The 18115-nt window shown below is 40.0% G+C and overlaps 2 protein-coding genes across 9 annotated transcripts in view; one reads left to right on the forward strand and one right to left on the reverse strand.

Moving 5' to 3' along the window:
- The window catches only part of lrig1 (leucine-rich repeats and immunoglobulin-like domains 1), a 124153-nt gene extending 120854 nt beyond the window's left edge, over positions 1-3299 (forward strand). For all 3 annotated transcript variants that reach the window (XM_069937111.1, XM_069937112.1, XM_069937113.1), the window contains 2 exons: positions 2167-2433; positions 2621-3299. In XM_069937111.1, the coding sequence (XP_069793212.1) occupies positions 2167-2433; positions 2621-2802 (449 nt within the window). In that variant the 3' untranslated portion in view covers positions 2803-3299. The remainder of the gene's footprint in view (positions 1-2166; positions 2434-2620) is intronic.
- The window catches only part of slc25a26 (solute carrier family 25 member 26), a 289265-nt gene that overhangs the window by 7984 nt on the left and 263166 nt on the right, over positions 1-18115 (reverse strand). For 4 of the 6 annotated variants that reach the window (XM_069937121.1, XM_069937116.1, XM_069937115.1 and 1 more), the window contains one exon: positions 3971-4055. In XM_069937121.1, coding sequence (XP_069793222.1) covers positions 3981-4055 — 75 coding nt within the window. In that variant the 3' untranslated portion in view covers positions 3971-3980. Of the gene's footprint in view, positions 1-3812; positions 4056-18115 lie in introns of those variants that run through there. The other 2 variants (XM_069937118.1, XM_069937117.1) reach the window with 1 other exon arrangement.

An 18115-nucleotide genomic window follows, 5' to 3' on the forward strand; every position in this document is an offset into this window, starting at 1 on the left:
CAATTCCAACACCACCTTCCTTGGAAACCCCCCCCAAACCATTGTAAAGTCTGGCGAGTACAGTCCTTGAGGACACCCATTATAACCCTTTCTTTCTGGGGATCATTTTTGTGAACCTCCTCTTGACTCTCTCCAATTCCAACACCACCTTCCATGGAACCCCCCCCAAAACCATTGTAAAGTCTGGCGAGTACAGTCCTTGATGACACCCATTATAACCCTTTCTTTCTGGGGATCATTTTTGTGAACCTCCTCTTGACTCTCTCCAATTCCAACACCACCTTCCTTGGATAAGGAACCCAAAACTACTTACAATGATTTAAATGTCGTCTGACCAATGCCCTTTAATGCCTCAGCAGTAAATCCATGCCTTTTGTATTTTGTCCCTCTCTTAACAAAGGCTGGTGTTGCATTTGCCTTCTTTATGACAGCCTCTATATGCAAGTTAACCTTTGGGGAATCTTTGAACTCCCAAGTCTCTCTCCTCTGATTTTGGAACTTGTCCTTTTAGAAAATAGTCTATGCTTTTATTTCTTCCACCTAAATGCATAATAGTACATTCTACATTTTATTCAATCAGTCATTTCCATGTCCAAGTTCCTCTGCAGACTCATTGCTTCCACACTACATGTTCCTCTTCCTCTCTTGGTATTAGCCACAGACTTGTGCACAAAGCCATCAGTTCCAACATTACATGCACCACGAAAAGAAGCACTCCCATCACCAAGCCCTGTGGAATATCACTCGTCACCAACTGCCAACCAGAAAATGCTCCTTTTGATTCCCACTATCTCCTGCCAGTCAGTCAATCTTCCCTGTAATACCATGGTCTCTCATCTTGTTCATCAGCCTCATGTGCAGTACCTTATCAAAGGCTTTCTGAAAATCCAAGAAAAGAACATCCACTGACTGCCTGTTACTTCCTCAAAATAAGTGGCAATGATTAGTGCCAGGTTTGTATTCAACGCTGTCTGTAAGGAGGTTTGTATGTTCTTCTCGTGACCTACATGAGTTTACTTTGGTTTCCTCCCCACCCTCCAAAAACTTATGGGGTTGGTAGGTTAATTGGGTAGCATCCATTTCCTTGGCTGAAAGGGTTTTCTACCATGCTGTATCATTAAATTTTAAAAATTTCAACATGTTTGTCAGCCAAGATTTTTCCTAAAGGAACCTATGTTGACTTCTGTCGAGATAAATCAGGTGTGTTAGTTCACCTATAGAGATGAGAGAGAAGCTGACCAAAAGTTAATTGGAAAGACACTAGCAGGGATAGCGGTGGAGCAGCAGTGGCTAGAGTTTTTTGAGCTTTCCTCGAAGGTGCACAGGACAAATTCACCCCAAGGATGAAGTGTTGTCAAGCTGGTGGGGGGGGGGGGGGGGGGGGCATAAGGCAATGCTGCGAACAAGGGATGACAGACAGCATAAAAGTGTACAATAGTACAATATAGCAAATAAATTAGTGGGAAGCTAGAGAATTGGAACACTCTATATTTAAAAAAAATAAGGCGACTGAAAAAGCAATAAGGAGAGAAAAGATGAAATAAGCACCAGTAACACGAGAATGTGAAAAGATTTTTCAGAAGAACAAAAGAGAGACGAGGGTGAGATGGTAATGGAGGACAAAGAAATGGCAGATGAATTGAAGAAGCATTTTTCATTAATTTTTGCTGTGGCAGACACAACTAATATGTCAGAAGTGGATGTCATTTTGTTATCCCAGCTTGAGCTGGGATCTTTTGAGAATATCTGGATTTTGGAATCATCCATATGGCAGGATGGATCCAATGAGACAAATGACCTAATCCAGCTCTTTGTGGTATTACAACACAAAGTATGAATAAGGACATGGAGGATTATCTAAATATTCCAATTAAATGTGATTTTGGGTTTTCGTTAAACACTTAAGTTTAAATTAATCTATCGGACCAATTAACCCATTCATCCTTGGAACATGAAATCATTTGGAGAATGTACAAACTTCTTAAAGACAGCAGCAGATTTCAATGTGGTTCTGGAACTGTAAATAGCATTGAGCCCCAGACATGCTTATGACTTCATAACCATGCTAACTTGATCTTTACTGGCACCTTCAAGGTTCTAAAAGTGGCTTTGAATGAATATCAGTTTACCATGGTGTCTTGTTTGATTGAATCTTTGTGTTAACAGGTTTGTTTGGTGTCCAATCCATAGTCTGTACTGATAATGCCAGCACTTGCCCTAAGGAACATGAAAGTTCAAGCCCTTGTAGAAATAGGGATCACTCTCCTGATGATGTTCAAGAACAGAATAGAATCAATGAAGGAAGTTTATATCAATGCAATGGAATTTCCAGTGGCATGAAGGAGAGGCAAGGGCCTATTTATCCCAGCAACCATGATAGGATGACATCACAGCCCCAAAACCTAACGTCTGTAAAGATTGGTGAGAAAAAAGGTAATATACTGGCTTGAAGTATAAAGAACATTAGTGATATAATTACTAGAAAGTGGAACTATTAAACAATAAGCAGCTTTATTTGGAATAAAGCATAAATGTAAAATGAATAATTTCTCCACAATTAAGAATTGTATATCAATAAAAATGAGCTCAGCTAGATTTTAAACTTGTCAACTTTTTTCAGGTATGTCTTCCCAACCTGTGCAGTTAACTCAAGAACTTCACAATCCAGTCCATCTTACATCGTTGGAGACCTTGGGCAATTCAGCATTGTTGTGTGAGAAACCTGGGGCTTTATTGCACAGTGACACTGAAGTTGACATCAAACAGACTTTGCTATTTAATGGACAGTTACAACATTCTTGAGACTACCTGAAAAGCAGTAAATTGCAGAAGAATGCAAACTTACACCTGTGCACTGAAAAGATTGTCAACTTTTTGTTACTACCTCACCTCCTTTAGCTTACCTCTCCAAGATGAAGAGATGTGGCAGGACACAGCTTGTATAGGAAAAGACCTATTCAAGTGTTCTTTAAATGTGTACATAATTTTTTTTTTTTAAAACTTCCTTGGGAAGAATTAAAAGCTGAGCAGTTTACTTGCTTCTGAAGCATGTAAATGTAGGGAATAATGTACAAAGGAATGTTTTGTATGTTTGTATATAAGAGTTTCATATGTATCTTTTGCAGAAGATATTTTAAACTTATTTAGTGCATGAATAACATGAACCATTAGAATTTTTGAAACTTGCTCCTGTTTGGTTGCTGTTTTTAAATTTTGTAAAAACCCAGTGCCTTAATATGAAAGGTTATAATGCATAACAATTGCTGGAATAAATGCGCTGCCTTTGTTCTAAATGGCAAGATCAGTGTTGACAAAATTTCTTGGAATTGTACAAATTTAATAAGGATCTAATTCTTTCAGACATTTTTGAATAACCATTGAAAAGTTGTAATTCAGTTTCCCTCAGAAATATTTGAGTAATTACAGAGAAGTAACCTAAAACTTTCTGATTACAGGTTCAAATATGATAGCAAAATTGTATTGTCACAATCAGCCAGTGGGACACTGGAGAAGTCAAAAATGCATCTTGTTTATAAACCACTTGGTCTTCTCATGAGCTGTTCAGCAGTGTCCTTCTACACGAATAATTTGAAAACGGTGTACTTACTGAATAAAATAGCATTTGAGGTTTAACTAAATATTGCTACAATAGTCTGAATTTAAAGTTATAATACATTGAATAGGCATGTTGAATTTTAAGGTTCTTCGACCTGATCAGAGCTTACCCCTTCCTAAGTAAAAATAACACCAAGTAAAATTACTGTCAGTATTAACTTTTTTTTTATATTCCCAGAAAGGACACAGCAAAGTCGTTTAATGGAGGCAAATCAAGGAAGTGTAACTTTCCTTCACACATATTTATTTATATTTGCTAAAAATATACATTAGATAAATGTAAAATATAGAAATGTCTAATAAAAATCAATTTATACTAAAATACGGCAACATTCTTGACATGTTATAGGAGCACCTTGTGGACTTTATCGTATGTTCCTAAAAAAAGAAAACCTCCAAGACTGATCCAGGTAACTCTGGGGACAATGCCTGCAAATAATCTGGGAAAGAAGAAAAAAAAATGAAAATGCGTGAAAGAACCTCTGCAATTATTTGAATTAAGTTGTAATACCTAGTTTTAAAGACTATTAACATGTAGCATCACAAAAATGCAACTGAATATTAACAATAACATCTTACTTCATTTATAATCATCAAGTTAGTTAATGTTGTGACCAGATCATGTAAATTCAGTTGCAGTGATGGGAATTCCTTAAATTGAGCACACACACACACGCCCTCATCAGTCTGTGTAAATCAGTGGTTTTCAATTTTTTTTACACACTCACATACTATCTTAAGTAATTACTTAGTGATATGAGTGGAAAAGCACTGGTGTAATGGATGACACAGAATAGCTTTTACTTTACCAAAGTAGCAGTGGCACCCAACTCTTGAAGAAAACTTGACCAAAAGGGTCTGTACTGTGGCAGCAGAAAGTGTACACTTGTTTCAAATGCCTGCTATAATGTTAAAGGGCACTACAAAGTGGCAAACAATTATTGCAACCTTTGGATATAAACAAACAGTTCCACCAGTGAAGTAGTTACATTATATTACTCGTTCCCTTCAATAGTGTGTGGTTTGACTCGGCTGCCAGCAAGAGGCATACAAGAATTTATTTTCTCCTGTTGTAGTTTGCAAGAGATGCTCCGGTGTGAGGATTTGTTAGTGTACTAATTGAATGACTCCATGTTCAGATTTCACTCGAGCAAACTGAGAAAATTAAATTCAATGATATATTAGCAACCCAAAACAAAAGACAACTCCCCCAATGAAAATAATTCACAGTGAAATGGAAAAGTCACTCAAAGGCCATGTACCTAAAATGCACTTTGCTGAAGCTGTAATTGGAACAGACTATATAATCTGCTGCACAAATTTGGATTGTTCATTTTATAAGAAATTATACTTTAATGCTAGAATAAAGTCATTATCCAAATTTAGAAATGTCTGAAAGAAAATGTGATTTTACTTAGCTGAACACAATAATATCAAGTTGATGATTTCAATTGCACGCAGTCTCCTGGAAAATGCGTGTTATGAAGCAATGCTACTGAAATAGAAGATTCAATGAGGGGAAAAAAAAATCTCTATATCTGGTCACAAGGATTATTCTCCATATTGATGTAGCAGTTTCTGTAGATGGCTAGCGGCTGCTTTCCCAAGAACAGCTGAGAACAATACATGAAAACATTGCAAAAACTTCATATCCAAAGAAAGAATGTTAAAGTGCAATGCAGTATTCATCTCAGTAAATTGGAGATTTATTAGAGAGATACAGCACTGAATCAGCTCCTTTGACCCACTCAATTCGCAACAATTTAACATAAATCCCATTCCCCAAATTCTACCACTCATTTATAGACTATCAATTTACCATGGCCAAGCAATCTGCATATTTTCCAGAGTACTGGGAGATGACCCGCGTGGTCACAGGGAGAATATGCATCAGAGATTAGGATTGAACCTGGATTTGCTGGAGCTGTGGCAGCACATATCACATTTTCCCTTTTTGTATGTATTTAAAGTGCCCTCCATAATGTTAGGACAAAGACACTTTTTTCCCCCCTTTATTTGCTCCTTTGCTCCACAGTTTTGTAATCAAACAAATCACATGTAATTAAAGTTTACAATCCAGATTTTATTCAAGGTTATTTTGTATCTATATATGGAAATTACACTTTTTATACATAGTCTCCTCATTTCAGGGCATCATAATGTTTGGGACATTTGGCTTCACAGGTTTTTGTGAGTACTCAGGTATGTTTAATTGTTTCACTGTTGCAAGGATAAGAGAGCTAAGATTGCTTCAAAGATTTTGATCACCTTTGGAGCCTATTTGCCATTTTTCAATATGAGGACCAGAGTTGTGCCAATTAAATTCTAAGAAGCCATTATGAGGTTGTTAAACAAGAATAAAACGGTAAGAGACATTGCCCAATGCCTTAGGATTACCAAAATCAACAGTTTGGAACATCATTATAAAGGTGAGGGACTAGTATTCCATGGACCTTCACTGGTGATGACAAGATTCTCATCGTAATGAAGAATAACCCTCAAACATATGCCTGATAAATCAGAAACACTCTTAAAAAGGCAGATGTTGGTATGTCAATGACCACTGTCCATAGAATAGAAATAGAGAGGCGACACTGCAAGATGCAAACCATGGAAAAGGTTGTATGCTTTGGATCTTAGGCAATTGTTTTACATCTCCAGATTTTATATTTGCCATTTCTCTGATATAGGTTAATCTTGGTTTCATCTATCCATAAGACTTTTTTCCAGAATTCCACAGGCTCTTAAATATTTCTTGGCAAACTAATCTGGGTATCCTTTCTGTAGCTTAACTAGTTGCATCTTGTAGTGTTGTTTCTGTATTTCTGTTCATGAAGACTTTTTCAGACAGTAATTACCGACAGATACACACCTGCCTCCTGAAGAGTGCTTCTGATCTGTCAGTTTGGGGATTTTTCTTCATTAGGATGAGAATTCTGCCATCAGCAGTGGAGCTCTTACTTGGAATGTCAGTCCCTTTGCGAGTACTGAGTTCACCAGTGCACTCTTCTTAATGATGTTGCAAACTTAATTTTGGTAATTCTAAGGTTTGGGTGATGTCTCCTACTGCTTTATTTTTTTGTGGTTGTTTTTCAGCCTCATAATGGCTTCTTTGACTTTTATTGGCACAACTCTGGTCCTCATGTTGAAAATGGCAACTACAGACTCCAAAGGAATGAAAAGCTTAGACGTCTAGATCTTAGATCTGCACCAATTAAGCAATTAATTACAAACACCTGTGAAGCCAATGTCCCAAACATTATCACACCCTTAAATTGGGGAACTACAGTATGTATAAAAAGATGATATAATTTCTACATGGTCAAACCAAAATGTATACAAATGACTTGAATAAAATCTGGAATGTGCATGTTTATTACATCTAAATTGTTTGATTACAAATTCATAACTGGAGCACAGGCAAATAAAGGAAAACGCGTCCTTGTCCACTTTCTTAAGTGGAGAATAGATTTCTCTAAGTACAGCAGTGATATTGGAGAAGACTCAGCCATTTGCCCTCTGAAACATGTGGAAACATTCATGAGGATAAGCAACATTGTTAAGGTAACTAGTAAGACAGAATTGAGCAATGTGATGAGGTGCATGGGAACGAATCTTTTTGTTGCTGTTCAGTTACAGCAGAAACATACAAGCTGTTGGTAAGTGTAATAGTGCCATGAATTATGGACAAGATCTCATATTCTGGTTTCAAAAATTCTAGATGGCCAGCATCTCTCCATACAGAATGCACAAACTGCAAAGGTGGCAAGTTTTTGGCCAAAGTCAACCACTCTGATGGTGGGGGCCACTCTAATGCCACAGCGGGAATACTGTCATGTTTTCTTCATGAGAAGGCAACATCTAATTTGACACAGGATATTTCAGAAATGCACATTCCCGATGGTGTTTATTTTTCCAGATCAAAGTAAGTTGAAGGCAAACAATGCAAAAAAAAATTTACAATTGTTAATAACTGTTTTAAGACTAAAGTGAATTTGCCAACAATGAGCTAAAACTTGACCTTAGTCAAAACTATATGTGGTAAAATTAAAAGCAAAAGTAGATTTTTATGGGACCATCTGGAGCTGATATTTATTCCTGAAATATTTGAAGGTAGACAGTTCAATAGTTCATTTGTTTGTTTTGGTTTTCTAAAAATGATATGGAGCTGCCAGATAGAAACAGTTTATGGTATTATTTGACAATAATTCAGCTGATTACTATAATTACAGCTTTAAGGCACTGCAATTTGTACAAGGCAAATTTTCAAATAGATTTGGAATTAAATGTGTTAAGCTGGTAAATGCTACCCATAGTTTACTTTTAAGTTTTGTTTGAACACAACTAGTTCTGTCAGGATACTTGTATGGCATAATGTAGTAAGCCGAATTATTACAAAGGCAAGTATGAAGCAATACAGGTCCATGGTTCAGAACAATGAAGCACGGGGTTCTCTATCTGTGCCAACAATCCAAAATCTAATCCTGCGTAGTGCCCTATAACCTCTTCATTTTGAGATGTACATCTAATTCCTCTCTGAAAATGATCTTGCCTCTATTTCAACTACTCATTATGTAAAACATTCAGAGTCCAACAATCCTCACTGAAAAATATATTTCTCTTAACCCCTGTCTATTCTCTCACAGTATGATAGATAATGGACTTATTTTTTAAATCTAGCTTTTGACAGTTCTTGACATCTAAGGTTTATTGGAATTGCTGTTCTTATCTTTCATCTTTATGGGAACATATTGGTCCTGAACGATCAATGTTTTACTTTTAACTAACCCCCACTTGTCAGGTGTAGTCTCAGTCAACCTTTGTTTCAAAATATTCATATTGAACTTTTCCCAATCCAGGATGTTAATTCTGGACCAAACTATATATTATTTCCAAGAGTAATGGCCACTCTCCAAAATGCTCTCCACTCACCCTTCAACCCCATGACCAGCTACATTTGTTATGAAGAGGTTCAGTGCAAAATCACATCTAGAACCATGGGAGAGTCTCAAAAAAATGCCTTTTCTATCCATATGGACAGTGTTATTTAAATTCCACAGGCTTCAATTGTGCTAACCTGTCTTGAGTGTGGGACTTTATCAAATGCCAATCAAGAACCTATCAACCACTTTTTAAAATCTATCCAATGACCTGTCCACCACAGCTGCCTTTGGCAATGAATTCCATAGATCACACATGTCAAACTCTGGCCCGCGGGCCAAATTTGGCCCACGATATAATTATATTTGGCCCGCAAGATCATTTCAAAAATGTATTAGAGGTGGCCCGCTGGCCACCGCGCCAGTATAGCGCATGCACAGTAATACAACAAATCCCAGAATGCATTGGCGTCAGCCTGCTAATCGCCCCCACCTCCTCTGTTTACGTTGCAGGGTCTCACCGTGGACTCTGGTTTTGGGGCCTGGCTGGTGTCAGGAGAAGCCAAGGCCGCTTCCCAGCGCCCGGAACCGGAGGCCTCGGGCCTGACCTCGCCAGGACTGTTGCCCACTTCCCCTCCCTGCCGCAGGCCGACCCGTGACTCACGGTGACGGGGCCGCTGATCCGCCAAGATGCCGCCCTGCAGTGAGAGCCAATGCCCTCGCACTGTCGTTGTCCAACCCGATCGCTCGCAAACCCAGCCCTCCCGCACACAGGCCTGAGTAAGGATTATGAACTTTAATCTCAGGATAAAACGATCTTCCAATAGTTTCATGTCACAATGATAAATATATTCCAGGTTTAAAATGGTCCTGCACCTGGATACAAGCTCATTAGGCATAAAACTTGAAAAGTGTGTAAATCAAAGGATATCTGTACCAATGGAAAAAGGGCATGGCAAATAACCCTACTAGAGTTCATGCCCACAATCAGTCACCCATTTGATTGTTTCAGGAATCATGTTATTCTCCCACATTCTCAATAGCCCTCAAATTTTACTATTCGACAGCACACTAGCAACATTTGACAAATCCTCTATAGAGAAATATTATTTATTGAATATTTTATTTCTCATTTGTTAATGCTTCTGGAAAGAGTTTATCCAAAACTATTATTAAACATTTATTTTAATAAGAAAAAGTTTAACATTACATATGTTGAAAGAAGAGAAATCATGCAGATGTTGTTGAAAATTTTCAATAAATATTTAGTTCGGCCCTTGACTTAGTCCAAGTTTTTAATTTTGGCCCTCCGTGAATTTGAGTTTGACACCCCTGCCATAGATTCACCATCCTCTGGCTGAAGAAATTACTCTTCATCTCTGTTCTGAACCGTCATTCTTTTTTTTTTTCCTGAGGCTGTGCCCTTTCGTTCAACTCTACCACAACTGGAAACATCTCTATGTCCACTCAATCTCTTTTCAATATTTGGTATGTTTTATCGAGATCCCTCCTCATCCTTCAGTTAGTACAGGACCAGAGCCATCAAACAGTCCTCAAACCTTAACCCCCTAATTCCCAGGAATATTCTCATTAACCTACTCTGGACACTCTCCACGCCAGCACATCCTTCCTTTGATATGGGGCCCAAAGCTGCTCACAATACTCCAAACATGGTCTGACCTCAGCATCTTACATCTTCCTGAAAGTAAGACTACTTTGAGATGTCACTTCTAGCTTTTAAAAATATTCTTAATTATCTGAAAAAACTTTTGAACAAGCAATTGTCTACAAGATTATGAGAGGCAAAGATGGAGTGGACAGCCAGCACCCGTTTCCTAGGGCAGGAATAGCAAACACCAGAGGACACATGTACAAAGTGAAGGAAGGAAAGTTTAGAGGAGACATCAGGGGTAAGTTTTTTTTACTTAGAGCATTGTGGGTGCCTGAATTGCCTTGCCAGGAATGGTGGTGGAGGCTGAAACATTAGGGGCATTTAAGTGACTCCTAGAGGGTTACAGTGTAGGGAGAGTTTAGCACTACTGTGCTGTTCTTTCCAATTAAGTATTATCAATGACATTTTTGGTGATGAAATGGAATGGCTTTTAAAATGTTTATTTCAACTACTTTTTAAATTATTTTACTCGTTTATATGGTCCTGAACTTTAATTCTCCATGACATTCAGTCCATCTATATGTGTCGGTAGTTTCAGCTGAGACAAGGTAGGATATCGCTTTCACTTTTTTTCCTTTCTCTGGGCAGGGGAGATCAGAAGCATCAATTGCAACTCTACTAGAGCAATGATGATCTATTTGTTGGGTTGGGTTTCTAACAGCCTTTGATAATACAGCTGGGAGGATGGCAAAAGGCAAGTCTGAATCAATTTCAGAATTTTGCAGTCAGCAGACCACCTGACTTCCCAACTTGAATTCCCCTTTGCTGTCCAGCTGAAACCAATGTCACCTTGTTTATGAGAGGCGAGTTCCCAAGGGTAGATGAATGCAATACCAAAATGGAGTCCTTTTGTTAACTGACAACGATTTAAGATTTTTCCTGGGAATTTTTTTTTGCTTCATATTTGATTAGTTCGAGCACAGTTAAGGCAACTGTTCAAAGAATATCCAAGTTTTGTTCCTCATCTGGGTGATTATGAACCAAAACACTCCTTTCAACCTTAAATTTTTGAATCCATCCCAAAGAAATGTTGGGACAAAAATAAGAAAGGCAAATAACATTAATGGGGAGTACTTTCAGTTCAAAGCACTGACCTCATTGCGTATCAAAAAAAAAACAACCGGCATCGTGTTCATCTACCATTTATAACCATTTATATAGCACAGTTGTTGGATTTTAAAGTCCCTTGCACCTTGTGCCTAATTGGCTCCAGTTCAAAGTTCATAAAAAGGCAACAAATTTACAAAAAAAGAAGAGCACCTTGTGAAAGAGAAGAAAACTGGTCATTTTCTGTTGTTCTATTTATAGGTGACCCTGGAACATTCATGATGTGAACTGAAATGGCTAAAGACAAAATGCTCATTTCCAAGTCTTTAATAGCTTGGTTTCTTGGTAGTAAAATGGAGAAGATATTTCCCTGTCACACATTAGATAAACTAATATACATAATTTTCAATGTTTAATTGTATTGTTTTCTGGGTGGGAGTTAAACATTAAACTGCATTCATTTTGTATTTGTGCAATCACTCAACATCTGAAATATCTTCAAAACATTTTGTTTCAGAGTCAGTACCACCCATTTTCATGTCTATAAGACCATAAGCCAAAAGAGCAAAAATAGGCTATTCAGCCCATTGAGTCTGTCCTGCCATTTAGTCACGAGTTGATACATTTTCCCTCTCCGCCCCACTTCCTGGCTTTCTCCCCACAACCTTCGATGCCCTGGCTAACCATGAACCTATCAATCTCGGCCTAAAAAACACCCAAAGACCTGGCTTCCACAACTGTGTGTGACAACAAATTTCACATATTCACCACCCACTGGCTGAAGAAATTCCTCCGCATCTCTGTAATAAGCAGATACCCATCAATCATGAAGTTGTGTCCCCTTGTCCTAGACTCTCTCACCATGGGCAACAACCTTTCTACGTCTATTCTGACCATGCCTTTCAACGTTCAAATTGTTTCAATGAGATTACCTCCCCCCCCCCCCCCCCCCCCAATTCTCCTATGTTGCCACAAGTACAGGCCAAGAGCTGTCAATCGCCCTCAGGTAACCCTTTTATTATCGGAATCATCCTTGTAAACCTCCTCTGAACTCTCTCCAAGATCAGCACATCCTTTCTTAAATGAGGAGCCCAAAACTGCTCACAATATACAATATTCCACTTGAAATGAATGCTAGCAATGTATTTACATTCTTCACCACGGACTCAACATGCAAGCTTATCTTCAGGATATCCTGCACAAGGACTCCCAAGTCCCTTTGCATTTGTTATTTTCAATATTCTCACTATTTAAATAAAAATATGCCAGTTTACTATTTTCTACCAAAGTGCATGACCGTCCACTTTCCAACCTTGTACTTCATCTACCCGTTCTCCTGATCTGTCTAAGTCCTTCTGCAACCTCCCTGTTTCCTGCTCCTCCATCTACCTTTGTACCAAACTTGGCCACAAATAATTAATATACAACATAAAAAGAAGCAGCCCCAACACAGACCCCAGTGGAACACCACAAGCAAATGGCAACCAACAAGATGATGATCCCTGTATTCCAACATCTTTCCTGCCAATCAGCCAATGCTCCATCCACACTATTATGTTTCCTGTTATATATGGGCTCTTATCTTGTTATGTAGCCTCATGTACGGCACCTTAACAAAGGCCTTTTGAAAATCCCAATGCACTACATTTCCCTTATCAACCCTGCTTGTCCTTTCTTCAAAGAATTCCAATAGGTTTGTCAAGCAAGATTTTCCTTTCAGGAAATCATGCTGGTTTTGTCATGTGCCTTCAAGTACCCCATAACTGCATCCTTGACAATCAACTCCAACATCATTCCAACCACTGACGTCAGGCTAACTGGTCTATAATTTCCTTTCTTCTGCTTCCCTCCTTTCTTGAATAGTAGAGTGAATATGCAATTTTTCAGTCCTCCAGGACCATACCAGAATAATCATCTTCTCCCTTGAAATAGTAACTGCACTCACTTCCCTTCCCTGATACCCTTCGACATCTAGCACACTGCTAATATCTTACACAGTGAAAGCTGATGCAAAATACTCATCGAGCTCCTCTGCCATTTCCTTGAGTCATTATTATTTCTCTAGCGATATTTTCGGTATCCTCTTTAATATTATTTGCTAGTCTACTTTCATATTTCATCTTTTCACTTCTTATGAGTATTTTTGGTACCTTTTGCATGATTTTAGAAATTTCTCAATCCTCTATCATCCCATTAATTTTTTCCTCCTTGTATGCCCTCTCTTGCTTTTATGTCAGCCATAGTTGTGACATTTTTCCTTTAGAATATTTCCTCCTTTTTGTTGTCAATATTCTACATCTTCCTAATTTCTTGCAGTAACTCCCTCTACTGCTGCTCTGCCATCTTCTCTACTAGTGCCCTCTTCTAATCTACTTTGGCCAGTTCCTCTCTCATGCCACTGAAATTTCCTTTACTCCACTGAAATACTGACGCATCTGACTTTGGTTTCTCCTTGTTAAATCTCAAAATGAACTCAATCATATCGTGGTTCACTTAGTCTAATCAACTCTGGTATGTTACACAATACCCAATCCAGTAAAGCCGACCCCCTAGTGGGCTCATCAACAAACTGCTCTACAAATTCCCTCTCTTTCGATCCAGTCCCAATCTGGGTTTTTCCAATCTACTTGCATGTTAAAATCACCCATGACCACCATAACATTGCTCTTCTGACACATCTATTTGTTGTCCACATCCCAGCTACTGTTTGGATGTCTGTATTTCATTACACAGAAATGCTGGAGGTACTCAGCCAATCTTTGAAGCTAACTTCCCTGACCCACCCACAAATTCACTTGGACCATCCCTAGCTACACTCTCCCTTTCCTCAAACTGTCTCCATCTTGGGAGACAAACTATAGACAGACATCTTCTACAAACCCACCAACTCCCACAGCTCCCTCGACTACACCTCTTCCCACTCTGTTTCCTGCAAGGATTCCATTCCATTCTCTCAATTCTTCTGTCTCCATCACATCTGCACCCAGAATGAGGATTTCCATGCCTGATGATCAGAGATGTTCTTCTTCAAGCAACACTACTTTCTCTCTACCACCATCAACTCAGCACTCACCTCTATATCCTCCATCACCCACATATCTGTCCTAGCCCCCTCGGCCCTCACGCGCAACGACAGGATTTCTCTTGTCCTCACCCACCACCCCACGAGCCTCCGCATCTAACACATCCTCCTCCACCATTTCCACTGCCAACTACGTGATTCCACCACAAGACGTATATTCCCCTCTCTGCCTTCTGCTGGGACCGCTCCCTTCATGAATTCCCTGTCCACTCCTCCCTCCCCACCAATTCTCCCCTTGGGACCTACCCCTGAGACTGCATGAGATGCTCCACTTTTGCCCACACCTCTTCCCTCACTACCATTCAAGTGAAGGAAAATTTCACATGCAAATCTGAAGGGTCATCTACTGCATCTGGTGCTCCCATTGTGGTCTCCTCTTCATCAGAGAGACTGGATGCAGACAGGGAGATTGGTTTGTTGAGCACTTTGGCTCTGTCTGCTGCAATAGCGTGGATCTCCCAGTGGCTACCAATTTCAATTCCCCATCCCATTCCCTTGCTGACATGCCTGTTCATGCACTGTCACACTGAGACCACCCGTAAATTGGAGAAACAAGACCTCATCTGACTTAGCATGCTCCAACTGGATGACATTAATATCAACCTCTGGTTTTCGTTAAACCACCCACCCCCCAACACTTCTTCCCCCATCACCTTCCCCCAGCTCTGCCTCTCTCCCTTTTCCCTGTCTCCTTTTGCACAAACATGATAAATTCTTACTTCATCCCTTATCATATCCAGTCAACACCTTTTGTGGGTCTGCATTCCGCCCCCAGCCAACATTTCTGAATTTTGAGGTTTTCTGCATCTGGCTCATTCTTCTTCATCCTTGAAGGGCTGAGGCCTGAAATGTCATCAATATATCTTTGCTTTTTGGATGCTGTAAATACCAACTGAGTTCCTCCAGCATTTCTGTGTTTTTACTACAATCACAGCATCTGCAGACTTGATACACTGTGTATTGTTGGACATTCAGCTCCCAATGACATCCCATCCTTCAGCCATGACACGGATGGCCACAATATCATACCTACCAATCTGTACCTGAACTACAAGGTTATCCACTTTATTTTTTATGCTATGTGTATTTAAATACAAAACCTTTTGCTACGTTTCTTTTGATTCTGTGTCCATATTACATTGCAACTCATCCCAACAACTGCAATTTTGCCCTATCTGCCTGTTCTTCCACACAAACTCCCTAACAGCTCTCCCTTCTTGTGTGCCAACTGCCTCTTTGGTTCTCACTGCCTTGTATTTCTAGTTTAAATCTCCCCCCAAAAGCATTAGCAAACTTCCCTGCCAAGATATTGGTTCCCCTCGGGTTCAGGTGCAACCTGTCCCACTTGTACAGGTCACCCCTTCCCTACAGTGGGTTGCATTGGTCCAAGAACTTGAAACCCTGTTCCCTCACTTCAGCCACTCATTTGTCTGAACTATTTTCCTGTCTTACCTTCCCGAGCTTGTGGCACCAGGAGTAATCCAGAGATTACCACCTTAGAAGTCTTGTTCTTCAGCCTCTTTGCTAACTCCCTAAACTTGTTTTGCTGGACTTCTACCTAACTCCTGCCAATGTCTTTGGTACCAATATGTACCATGACCTCTGGCTGCTCACCCTCCACTAGGAGAATATTCTGCACCCGCTCAGAGACATCCTGGACCCAAGCACCCGGGAGACAGCACACTATCTGGAGTCTCTTTTGTGACCACGGAATCTACTATCTGTTCCCCTGACTACTGAGTCCTCTATAACTATCACTTTATCTGACTTCATCTTTCCCTTCTGAGGCTCAGAGCCCACCACTGTGCTATTGGTCTGGATGCTGCTTGTCCTAGATAGGTCAACCCCCTCAGCAGTATCCAAAAGGGTATCCTTGTTGCTGAAGGGAATGCCACAGATGTACCCTGCACTGCCTGCCTGTTCCCTTTCCCTTCCCTGACTGTTACCCAGCTACATTATCCCATCCTCCTGATGTTTTCTAAGCACATGCCCTGTATCAAATCTGGTAGCTCACTGGTTTGCATGATTACACTTGTTCTTTTTTAAATATTTGGATTACATCTCTCCTCCCCACCCCCCATGTTCAGTGATCTACAGAAAGTTGAAAGATAATTACTGATACATCTGTAACTTGCATGCTATCTCAATGGCTTTCAAACTGGAGTTAGTGCCAAGGTCTGGATTGCACTATGATCTTTGCATTTCGATTGTGTGGGTTAAAGTTAGCTCTCTCAGACCCAATCAATAAGGAAACTCTCATTTTACACTCTATTCAAGCACTCATACAAACACAGACTTTTGCTCTTGATGTTATGCGATACAACTGAGGATTTGTATTAGATTGACAAGGACAGGACAGTGGACACTGCCTGGATGATTCACAGAAAAGCTCTTGGAAAAGTCCCAAGTGTGAAACTGGGCCAGAAGGTGAGATCACTTCAACTCCAGGATGAGCTCGCCAACTGGATACAATATTGACAGGATCAGAGAGTAGGAGTGCAGAGTTGGTTCTCAAATGGAAGCCTGTGACCAGCAATTGGTGCTGGATCCCCTGCTGTTTGTTGAATTTTATTTAATTTAAATTAAAAAAAAATATAGACATACAGCACGGTAACAGGCCCTCTCAGCTCAAGAGCCCATGCCATCCAATTACATGCAAATAACCGACATCTCCCAGTACATTTTTGAATAGAGGGAGGAAACTGGAGTCCCCTGGGAAAACCCACACAGACATGGGGAGAACGTACAAACTCCTTACAGACAGTGTAGGATTCGGCCCCTCTCCTGATTGCTGGCACTGTAACAGCATTGCCCTAACCATGATGATAAGGAAATTGGCACAATTACTAAATTTGCTGACTGGCTGCATCATGGTCTGGCATAGAGATACCAACACCCCTAAGCATAAAGCCCTCCAAAAGGTAGTGAACACAGCCTAGGATATCACAGGCAAAATCTTCCCCAATATTGAGAACATTTACAGGGACGCTGCCATCGGAGAGCAGCAGTGATCATCAAGGATCTACACCAGCTAGTACACGCTCTTGTTTTCGCTGCTACCATCAGGAAAGAGGTACAGGTGCCACAAGACTCGCACCACCAGGTTCAGGAACAGCTGCTACCCCTCCACCAACAGACTCCTCACAACAAATTCAATCAGGGACTCATTTAAGGACTCTTATTTTTGCACTTTATTGATTTTTTTATTCTCTGTACTGCACAGTTTGTTCACATTTCTTTATTTGTGTACATTGACTACAGTTTTTTTTTTGCATTACCAGTAGATGGTAATTCTGCCTTGCCTGCAGGAAAAAAGAATCTCAGGGTTGTATGTGATGCCATGTATGTACTCTGACAATAAATCTGAAATCTGGCTGGTATGGTGGACAGTAGAGAAGATTGTTTAAGGATCTAGATCAACTGGGAAACTGGGGAAAGAAATAGCAGATGGAATTGAGCTCAGACAAGTGTGAAGTAATGAATTTTGTAAAATTAAACCAGGGCAGGTGTTGCACAGTATATGACAGGGTCCTAGGAAGTGTTGCAGAACAGAGAGATCTCATGGTACAACTACATTATTCCCTGAATGTGGTAACACAGGTGGACTAGGCAGTAATGGTGTATGGCATGCTTGCCTTCATTTGGTGGGGCATTGAGTACTTGAGTTGGGACATTATGATACAGCTGTATAGGAAGTTTATGAGACCACACCAGGAATAATGCCTGCAGTTCTGGTAGGGAAGGGTGCAATTAAGCAAAATTCACAAGGAAATTGCTGGTGCTGGAGTGGAGGCTGGATTGGCTGGGATTATTTTCCCT

Source organism: Narcine bancroftii, chromosome 5, assembly GCF_036971445.1.
Source record: "Narcine bancroftii isolate sNarBan1 chromosome 5, sNarBan1.hap1, whole genome shotgun sequence".
Taxonomy (NCBI): Eukaryota; Metazoa; Chordata; class Chondrichthyes; order Torpediniformes; family Narcinidae; genus Narcine; species Narcine bancroftii.